Source organism: Chiloscyllium plagiosum, chromosome 9 (genome assembly GCF_004010195.1).
Source record: "Chiloscyllium plagiosum isolate BGI_BamShark_2017 chromosome 9, ASM401019v2, whole genome shotgun sequence".
Classification (NCBI taxonomy): domain Eukaryota; kingdom Metazoa; phylum Chordata; class Chondrichthyes; order Orectolobiformes; family Hemiscylliidae; genus Chiloscyllium; species Chiloscyllium plagiosum.
This window is the reverse complement of record NC_057718.1, coordinates 47,546,862-47,558,498: the sequence shown is the minus strand read 5'-3', so window position 1 is coordinate 47,558,498 and position 11,637 is coordinate 47,546,862. Positions and strand designations below refer to the sequence as shown.

The 11,637-nt window shown below is 40.6% G+C and overlaps 1 protein-coding gene across 12 annotated transcripts in view; it reads right to left on the bottom strand.

Moving 5' to 3' along the window:
• Positions 1 to 11,637, bottom strand: part of pacc1 (proton activated chloride channel 1) — a 70,787-nt gene that overhangs the window by 35,792 nt on the left and 23,358 nt on the right. For all 12 annotated transcript variants that reach the window (XR_006312528.1, XR_006312524.1, XR_006312522.1 and 9 more), the window contains one exon: positions 1,546 to 1,700. Coding sequence is in view for 3 of the 12 variants with exons in the window: in XM_043695868.1 (XP_043551803.1) it covers positions 1,546 to 1,700 (155 nt within the window). In the remaining 9 variants the exon portion in view is untranslated. The remainder of the gene's footprint in view (positions 1 to 1,545; positions 1,701 to 11,637) is intronic.

Here is an 11,637-nt window from a genome sequence, read left to right as displayed (position 1 = left end):
GGGAAAGATATAAAAGAGACCTAAGGGGCAACTTTTTCACACAGAGGGTGGTACGTGTATGGAATGAGCTGCCAGAGGATGTGGTGGAGGCTGGTACAATTGCAACATTTAAGAGGCATTTGGATGTGTATATGAATAGGAAGGGTTTGGAGGAATATGGGCCGGGTGCTGGCAGGTGGGACTAGATTGGGTTGGGATATCTGGTCGGCATGGATGGGTTGGACCGAAGGGTCTGTTTCCATGCTGTACATCTCTATGACTCTATTTGCATGAAGCACTTTGTGCTTTGTGAGTAAAACTACCCACTAATACTCTTGACCCTGATTCAGGGTCACCTGTTGCTGAACCCCCTCATCTCTGCTTTTGCAATCCATAATCTAATTGACACCTGGTCCCAAATTCTCCACTGTCCTGACAGTTAAACTACAAAGCGTTCTTGTTTGACAATCCCTGAATTTTAAAAATACCCATTCATCCTTATTTTCAATCCTTCCATGACTTTGCCCCATCCTATCTCTGTAATCTTCTCCAATCCCAGAACCCTTCTTGGTATTTGGCCAATTTTGGCCAATTTTACATACTGGTTTCATCTCACCACCACTGGTAGCAGTGATTAATCCTCAACTCTGGAATTCCCTGACTGAACTATATTTACCTCTCCACCACTGTCTCCTCTTTTTAAGTTGTTCCTTAAAATATACCACTTTGGTCATGCTTTTGGTCACCTTTACTAATAGCTCATGTAATTCAGTGTCACATTGTGTGTGACAATACTTCTGTGAAGTACCTTGGAATACTTTACTTTGTTAAAGCCATTATATAAATCCAAATTGTTAATGTCCCAGTAACGTGACTGCCCAAATCAGCAAGAAGTCAGCATAGACAGGTTAAAGTAATTGAAGTTTAGTCACTGCTCTAATATTGGGAAATGTGGCAAACAATTTGCACACAGTAAGGTGTCACAAAGGTGGCGTTTGTAAAATATAGTTCAATGATGGTTGGTGAGGAATAACTATTGGTGAATATTGCAGGGCTTTGACTTAACATCTCGCCCAAAAGTTAGGATTTCTGTGACATTCGCAGTACTGCATACTGCACTTTAGCTTCAGACTAGATTGTGTGTTCAAGTTGCTGGAGCAAGGTTTGTATCTGCAACTTCAACTCAAAAGTGGGACTTCCATCACTGAGATAAGACTGGTCAATAGAAGCACCACCAAATGAGCCATGCCAATCAGCACTTCAAATATCCTAGTCCAATGTTTTGTTTCCCATTTGATTGTCATTAAAACAAGTTTCAGATATTTACAACTACATAAAATTGGCTGGAAATTGTAGCCCACAATAAGAAAATTAAAATTTAGTAACCATAAATGTTCCAGCTGCTAAAATACATATCATATTTAAATCATCACAGAAAGAATCAACAAGAGCACTCTATAAAATGCATCGATTCATCTCTAGTGCAACAAATGGATATTGGTCAATTGAGAACCTATAATCGTAACCCCAAAAGAGTTAAATCAAAAGATGGAAGCTATTATTTACCAGTGTGTTGTTTCTGTATGGGTCTGTGTAACTGACATATTCCTTAGTACAGGCTATTTCTCCTCGTTGACCTGGATTTGCCATAAATTCAACATGATCATGATAATGGTGCTTACAGCTCAAGAGTTCAGCCTCACCAGGATACAGTGCTATTCCTGTGAAATAGATTGAGACACATTCAGCACACTAGTCATTCCAGAATGATTAAAATTTCAAATGCTCTATGCAGTTCAGCACCAGCTTCCAACTCATAGGGAATTTAATGGGGAACATAAAATGTAAAGGCCCAGAAGTAAGTTGACCACCACCCCCCACCAATCTCTCAAATAATAAGGTAAACACTGTGTTATGATTCCATCTGATGTTACTACTAGACAGCCCAGATCCCAGAATGAAATCTGTCATGGCAGATATCTATCTAGTTTAACATGACTTTCACTACAATACGAAACACACAAGTCTGCAGATTTGGTTTGAACAATAAAGTTTGTTACATAAAAGAAATAAACATAAAATAATACAAATCAAAACATCCACATATAACACAGCTTAAAATATATTCAAACATATAGCAAAACAAAATCCTGACTATGCCCCAACACCATCACTTTACAGTTACTCAAAAACCTACAGAAATTAAATCCTATCAAAACTGTACGTTGTTGTAAAGTCGTGGTCCTGTGAGCTGTGAAGCCTCTTCCTTGGATACACAACTCAGACTTTACATGTTCTCAACTTTGAACAAACATTGCAGATTTTTAACCAAATGCACCTGCGCTGGAAGTTTTCACAAAATTCAAGCCTTACACTGTGGTAACCTATAGCTCTCAACAGCTCTGAACAACATCTTTTTGTGAAAAGGTTATATTTGTTGCTGACCCCAATTTCAGCTGCTCAAATCCCATGGAAAAAAGACACATGTATCCTTGCTGCTGCTAAGCTAACAGCTTTATGTTTTTTTTCCAATCGTAAACTCGTCACATTATTAACAAACTTAAAATAACACTCCAGGAAGCATATACTGGTTTAGATCATGGTTCTGGAAAGGCTGGTCTAGTTAGTTTTAAGCCTCTTTGCAAAAATAGACCGACACACATATGCTGCTAGCTTGAAATCTAAACACTAAAACACAAATTAATATTTCATCATCAGTGTGGAAAACTAGCAAGGAGATGGGGATGTAACATTTCCTACTTTATCAAATTTATTGTAACAAATAGGAAATAGGAGCAGGTCATTTGAACTCTTGAGCCGGTTCTAACATTCAATAAGATTACAGCTGATGTTTTATTTCAACTGCCACTTTCAGCCTTTCAAATGTGGAATAGGTTTCAACTTTCAAATACATTTTATTACAAAGTAATGACAAATAGCAGATGCACAGTACTTAAATTTTCTCCAATTCACAAATAAAATCAAATCTAACACTAGTATTTCTGGCAGGTGGAATGGCAATGGTGAGTTGGTTGTTAGAACAGTGGGGAAAGGACTTATTTAATTATCACATTTTAACAAGAATTGCAGAAAGCAAATTACAATTCTTATTGGAAATATAATGGAGGCTGCTACGACAGTGCTATACCAAGGGAATGAGATATTGCCAAGTTACCATCTTTTAAAGGAGATGTCAAGCCAAGATTCTAGCAGCCCTTGTAGGTGAATATAAAAGATTTCAAAGGATTTGGAGAGTACTTTTCTTCAAGGTCCTGACCAGCATTAACTTTATCCAATATCATTAAGTGGAAGATGCATTCGATTAATAATTTCACTGACAGCATATTTGCAAACGTACTGTAAATCTGCACATGTCCTCCTCCTTTTGCACAAGATTTCATTTGGCAGGGTTCACATTTGCCATGCAATATTATTTCCTGCCACCAGATGTCATGGATGCACTTAAGAAATCGGTGAGTCAATCAGCAAAGTACACACAAGTCTCGTTACCGGTACAAATGTTACATCTTTCCATGGAGCTCAGTCCATTTGCTAGTGAGAAAGAATACAATGTGAAGCAATAGCAGAGTGGTTCTCATGTTCATTGTTGGTAACAAATTAGTGATGATGCAGTTCCTTTCTCTTCAGTACTGTCCTGAGGGAGGCTACCATTAGTAGTTATAGTATGATTTGCATACAGTCGTGGGAATTAAACAGAGGATGAGAATGCTAAACTTTTGTTGACTAGGCCATTGTTTAGTGAAGGGGTGAGGTTTGGTACAGAATAGAATGTGCCCAGAAAAGTTGTTGGAGAGCTTATGGGGGAGGAAGATGCGAGGTAGGCCAGAGTGTTTTTAATTGTTACATCCGTGACAAGGTCACGGATCACTGATTATGATGGAGAGGCTTTGTGACCAAGATAATATTGGAGACTCCACACAGTGCTATTCCAATACGCTGGACACCAGACTAGTGTTCTGATAGTTTGATGAAAATGCAAAATTTGAATGTCATGGTTCTTTTAAAATTAAAAGTTAAGCCCAAAAGTCCTCAGTACTAATCAGAAAGCACAGAAACAAGCTGACCATTCACCTTTCATGTCCTTACCAGAGGTCAGAGATGTACAGCACGGAAACAGAACCTTCCATCCAAGCCGACCAGATAGCCTAAATTAATCTAGTCTCATTTGCCAGCATTTGGCCCATATCCTTCTAAACCCTTCCTATTCATATACCGATCCAGATGCGTTTTAAATGTTGTCATTGTACCAGCCTCCATCACTTCCTCTGGCAGCTCACTCCATACACACACCACCATCTGTGTGAAAAGGTTGCCTCTCAGGTTTCTTTTAAATCTTTCCTCTCTCACCTCCAACCCTTGTCTATTTACCCTACCCATTCCCCTCATGATTTTATAAACCTCTCACTTCTCAGCCTCCAATGCTCCAGGGAAAGTAGCCCCAGACTATTTAGCCTTTCCCTGTAGCTCAAGCCCTCCAACCCTGGCAACATTCTTGTAATGTTTTTCTGAACCTTTTCAAGTTTCACAACATTCTTTCTACAACAGGGAGACCAGAATTGCACGCAGTATTCCATTTAGTGGCTAAACCAAGGTCCGATACAGCCACAATATGACCTCCCAACTTTATACTCAATGCTTTGAATAAAAGCAAGCATACCAAACACGTTCTTCACTATCCTATCTACCTGCAACTCCAATTTCAAGCATTCCCCTGATCTGTGAATATCCGTCCCCAACCAACTTTTGAAAGTTCATGACTAATACTGTTAAAATTGGCTTTCCTCCAATTTAGAATATTAACTTTATGGGTGGCATGGTGGCACAGTGGTTAGCACTGCTACTTCACAACGCCAGAGACCCGGGTTCAATTCCCGCCTCAGGCAACTGTCTGTTTGGAGTTTGCACATTCTCCCCGTGTCTGCGTGGGTTTCCTCCGGGTGCTCTGGTTTCCTCCCACAGTCCAAAAATGTGCACGTTAGGTGAACTGGCCATGTTAATATTGCCTGTAGTGTTAAGTGAAGGGGTAAATGTAGGGGAATAGGTCTGGGTGGGTTGCTCTTCGGAGAGTCGGTGTGAACTTGTTGGGCCAAAGGGCCTGTTTCCACACGGTAAGTAATCTAATCAGACCTATCCTTTTCCATAACTATATTAAAACTAATAGAATTATGATCAATTGCCCCAAAGTGCTCCACCCGTGACACCTCAGTCACCTGCCCCACATTATTTGCCAAGAGAAGGTTAAGGTTTAGGTTCATCCACATACTGAATCAGATGATTTTCTTGTACACACTTAAATTCTTCCTTATCTGGTCCCTTAACATTATGGGAGTCTCAGTCTATGCTTGACGAGTTAAAATTCACTACCATTACCATCCTATTAGTCTTACAGATAGATATTGGAGATTGTCTTATATATTTGCTTCTTAATTTCCCCCTGACTATTGGAGGGGTTGTCTATAGTACATTCTCAATACGGTGATCGCCCCTTTCTTATTTCTCAATTCCACCCACAATACTTCATTCGACGAACTTCCCTGAATATCATCTCTAACTACAGCTGTAATGCTATCCCCAATCAAAAATGCCACACCCCTCCTCTCTTGCCCCCCTTTCTAACTTTCCTGTAGAGTCTATACTCTGGAACGTTAAGCTGCCAGTCATCTATCCCTGTGGCACATCTCCTTAATAGCTATGATAACCCACCCTGTGTTTCCAACCATGCCCCAAGTTCATCTGCCTTTGCTATTAGGCCTTTTGCATTGAAATAAATGCAGTTTAATGGGGGAGGTGTGACCTATAGAGATTGGGAGGAAAAGGATCAGTCTGAGGCTTGTGCAGTTGGGAAAAGGAGCAAGTCAAATAGTCAAGGCAGGCTGGAGCAAAGCAGAGAATGAGGTAGGTCAGTTAGCTCAGTTGGCTGGATGGCTTTCCTGCAACGTATTATGACATCACCAGTGTGTATTCAATTCCTGCACCGACTGAGGTCACTTTGAAGGTTCCACCTTCTCAACCTCTCCCCTCGCATGTGGAGTGGAGACCCTTCGGTTAAACCATCACAAGTTGTCTCTCCCTGAGGAGACATGACGCCTATGGTCCTCTAGGACTATGGCAACTTTGCCTTTATGATTGCAGATATCTATGAGGTAAAAACAATGACTGCAGATGCTGGAAACCAGATTCTGGATTAGAGTGGAATAGAGGTATTCCTGATGAAGGGCTTTTGCCTGAAATGTCGATTTTCCTGCTCTTCGGATGCTGCCTGAACTGCTGTGCTTTTCCAGCACCACTCTAATCCAGATTGCAGATATCTACAAGAGAGTATCAGCTGGTTCCATTCCTCAGTACTTCTTCCATTGATTTTCTCTCTTCAGACAACTAACTAAACTTTCCTGAAAGCCATAACTGAATCTGCCTCCATCACACCCTTTGGCATTTCCTTCCAAATCCTAACCATACACTGCATTAAAAAATGTTTTTTCTTTATATCACCTTTGGTATGGGAAGTTTCTCTCCATTTACCCTTTAAAGTTCTCCCCTTGAATTCTTCTGCTGAATTTGCCCCCACCCCTTTCAGCCTTCTCTTATAAAATTTTCACCACTGAAGAAACTAATATTACCAATGACTTTTACATGGCATGGACCGATAATCAGGACTCTTTTTGAGTTGCCAGCATTTCTGGATCAAGTAGCTTTTGCAAAGTTGCTGGGCAGTTTTTCATTAGGTTGGGATGTATTGAAAATGGATTTGAATACTTGAAATTTACACAAAAAATATGCCCTTGGCATTCATGAATAGCTTTCATCTGCTCTATTTGGTCATTTGTTGAAATATTGCATGCAATTCTGGCCTCTTCTTATCGGAAAGAGATTATGAAACTTGAAAGGGTTCAGAAAAGATTTACAAGGAAGTTGCCAGGGTTGGAGGATTTGAGCTATAGGGAGAGGCTGAACAGGCTGGGGCTGTTTTCCCTGGAGTGCCGGTGGCTGAGGGGTGACCTTATAGAGGTTTACAAAATTATGAGGGGCATGGATGGGATAAATAGACAAAGTCTGTTCCCTGGGATCGGGGAGTCCAGTTCTAGTGGGCATAAGTTTAGGATGAGAGGGGAAAGATATAAAAGAGACCTAAGGGGTAACTTTTTCACGCAGAGGGTGGTACGTGTATGGAATGAGCTGCCAGAGGAACTGATGGAGGCTAGTATAATTGCAACATTTAAAAGGCATATGAATAGGTTTAAGAATGGGAAGGGTTTGGAGGGATATGGGCTGGGTGCTGGCAAGTGTAACTAGATTGGGTTGGGATATCTGGTCAGTATGGATAAGTTGGACCGAAGGGTCTGTTTCCGTGCTTGTACGTCTCTATGACTCTATTTGAAAGTGGCCCAGAAACTGAAACTGAAGTATAGTCCTATTTTTTGAAAAAGGTATGCAATTGCTGGTAACTTATGATACAGCTATAATTAAAACTCTTTCACTTTTATTGCAGGTGAAAAAGCAAATACTGAAAATGCTGACTTTTGCGAATCAAAACCCCAATTATACAAAAAGGCACTACAGTAATTCCATCTCGCTACCCATCAGTTGCTTGTCATTCGGAACTGCACTGAGGGTTACTTCTTAAACTTGACAAAAAAACATGTGAAAAACAAAAAGGAGAAATAATGGCAGAGGTGAGAATTAAACCGCAAAGACACTGTACAGGAACCAACAGGCATTTTACTATCATTTACATAAAGACAGGCCTTCTCATCTCCACATAAAGAACAGATGGCAATATGGTTGGGTCAGACTACCAAAAATGGAATATTTTAATAAAGATATTTGCATAGAAGGCACTTATGCCTCAGACTGAAATATATTGATGTATGCAAGACTGCACTGAAAGGTTATTTTTGTCACAGTGAGATGTCAGTGACAGTATGTAGGATATAACAGGGTGAACTTGAACAGAAACTGTATAACTGCAGTTAAGACATTAATATGACTAAAACAAAATTACAATAATCTAACAGACAACTTCTTTGAGAGTAATTTTAGAAAGCTAATCTCAGTAACACCGGGAATACCAATGCCCAGGAGCCCAGTTTTTACATTCATCGTTAGGAATGCAATGAAGGAGTATTATTCATCAAATTTAAAGTACGTCGAACCACCTTAAAAACACTCATTTTCCAAAGATGAATGACATATTAAAAGTGAATATTTGAAACCAATGACAAAGTCAGAGAATAAGGTATTAAACTCAAATATTTTAAAATCAGTAATCTCAACTGAATTAGGGAAGAGGCTATGGGGGAAATAATCAGTTTTGGTGATGAACCTAATGTGAAGTTTCACAGCTAAATAATTATGGGAGAAATTAATGGTACAGTTGTAACTACAGTTGGAGACAAAAGTATTAATTCTGTACAAAAGTAAACAAGGTTTATCTATTTGAACTAATAATGAATGATGCAGGTACCCCTCCAAAGCAGCAATACCTGTCTGCTCCCTCGGTTATAAAGCAAGTAACTTGATGAATAAGAACACAGAAGTTAGGTTAGGGGTTTGCAATCCTTTTGGTCCAAACATGGACAAAAATGCTGAACACCAGAGGTGAGGTAAGAGTTGCTTCCCGTCAAACCAAGACCACATTTGACAAAGTATGCCATCATAGAATCCTAGCAAAACTAGAGTCAATGGGAATCAGGGAGAAAACTCTCCAGTGGTTAGAGTCATATCTAGCACAAAGGAATATGGTTGTGGTTGGAGGAGGTCAATCATCTCAGTTCCAGGACATCTCTGCAAGAGGCTTCTCAAGGTTATGTCCGAGACCCAACAATCTTCGGCTGCTTCAATGACTTTCCTTCTATTAGCTCAGAATTGGGTTTGTTCATTGGTGATTGCACAATCTTCAGAGAATTTGGAAAATTTGCAAATTAAAAGATACTGAAGCAGTCCATTCCATGTGCAGCAACATCTGGACAACATCCAGACTTCAGCGGATATGTAGAAAATAACATTCGCACCACACAAATTTCAATCAATGATCATCTTGACTATCAATGGTATTTCCAGTTATGGTACTCCCACTATCAACATCCTGGAGGTTACCATTAACCAGAAATTAACTGGGCTAGACATATACTGTGACTACAAAAGAAGGTCAGAAACTGGGAATTCCCCAACACGTAACTCACCTATTCACTCCCCATCTACAAGATGGTCAAAAGTATTTTCTTCATGGCTGGATGAGCAGCAACTCCAACAACACTCAATAAGCTTAACACTGTCCAGGACAAAACAAACAACTGGCACCCCAACCAATGCCTTAGACATTCACTCCTCCCACTAACGCACAGAAACAGCAGTGCGTAGCATTTTTCAAGATGCACAACAGGTAATCACTTACTCTCCTTCAACAGCACCTTCTAAACTCGTGACCTACACAACTTAGAACTATAAGCTCATAGATGCCGGGAAGGCCACCACTTACAACTCCCCGACCAAGCCACACATCATCCTGACCTGGAATTATATCATCATTTCTTCACTGATACTAAATCAATGTCCTGGGACTCCCTTCCTACCAACACTTTGGGTGTACTGGACTGCTGTGGTTCAATGGGGCATCATCTTTGAGGGCAATTAGAAATCAGTATCAAATGCTGGCCCGACCAGTAATACCCACATTCTGTGAATGAATAGAAAAAGACACAGGAGACTATACGTGGAAAACATGACCTCAAATACCATCATGGCAGTAGGACAATTTAATTCAATTATCAAACCGAATGAAAACCTAGCATCAGATATAATGACCATGGGCAGAACCTTGAATGAGTCTGAGTATCATGAGCTATGGCGAGTTATGTGATAGAAATTTGTTGTTCCGTACAGACACAAAGGCAGGAGGCTTGCCACGGAGGCCTCAGTCAAGTCAAGAGGGAGTAGATAGCCTATTCTCAGAGGCTCCCAACAGTCTGGGTACACAACAAGCTCAGAAAGATGGCACAGGCACAAGGGATGTCATTCCATTCCAGAATATCTTGGCAATAGCGAGTTGTTCTAAGAACACTGTGTGATAAGATGGGGCTAGAATTAGATGTGGGGGACACCATTAAGGCAGTTACTGTGGTGAATTTGGTAAAATATGGTGGTAAAACATACTAGGCCTCGCAGCAAAAAAAACCTTCCAATCAAAAACTCATCGTAACTCCCACTTTGCCAAAAAGTGCCCAGTACACTGTCAATTTGTAGACAGTTGAGTTTATCATCAATAGCACCACCAGGAGGCACAATTTGCAAAGATGATGCTGGCTATATATTCCACATCTCCAGCAATATGTCAGAGAGCCTTCATGAGACTTTGTGAGATAATAGAATTGTGTTTGCTGTGATCGTGCAGGGGTTAGTACCTGACTGAATCTGACTATAAACATCTGGGATGTTACAAACTTGGTGCTGACCAGGAATCATATCAAACATTTTAGGCTGAAAAATTGCAGAGTTCAAGATAGTAGACAGTTTTTATTTTGGTACATTATTTCCCTCACCACTGACTTTATTTTGGGGTGTGGGATGAATAATGTATCTGCCTCTGCTTGTTCAGAGGTGAGACTTCATCACCAGTCATTTAAGGTGATCTTCCATCCAAATGTGAGACTGGTCTTGCAGATGAACCTGCAACTAATTCACTATATTTATTGCCCCTCTCTTGATCTGTTTCACTTTCATTACTTAATGAATTTTTTTTCTTATATTCATTCATGGGACGTGGGATTCACTAACTAGGCCAGCACATTGCTCATCTCTAAGTGGACAGAAGCAGTTTAGAGTCATAGAGTCATAGAGATGTACAACATGGAAACAGACCCTTCGGTCCAACCCATCCATGCCAACCAGATATCCCAACCCAATCTAGTCCCACCTGCCAGCACCCGACCCATATCCCTCCAAACTCTTCCTATTCATATACCCATCCAAATGCCTCTTAAATGTTGCAATTGTACCAGCCTCCACCACATCCTCTGACAGCTCATTCCATACACGTACCACCCTCTGCATGAAAAAGTTGTCCCTTAGGTCTCTTTTATATCTTTCCCCTCTCACCCTAAACCTGTGCCCTCTAGTTCTGGACTCCTCGACTCCAGGGAAAAGATTTTGTCTATTTATCCGATCCATGCCCCTCAAAATTTTGTAAACCTCTATAAGGTCACCCCTCAGCCTCCGACGCTCCAGGGAAAACAGCCCCAGCATGTTCAGCCTCTCCCTGTAGCTCAGATCCTCCAACCCTGGCAACATCGTTGTAAATCTTTTCTGAACCCTTTCAAGTTTCACAACATCTTTCCGATAGGAAGGAGACCAGAATTGCATGCAATATTCCAACAGTGGCCTAACCAATGTCCTGCACAGCCGCAACATGACAACCCAACTCCTGTACTCAATACTCTGACCAATACAGGAAAGCATACCAAACGCCTTCTTCACTATCCTATCTATCTGCGACTCCACTTTCAAGGAGCCATGAACCTGCATTCCAAGGTCTCTTTGTTCAGCAATACTCCCTTGGACCTTACCATTAAGTATATAAGTCCTGCTAAGACTTGCTTTCCCAAAATGCAGCACCTTATCTGAATTAAACTCCATCTGCCACTT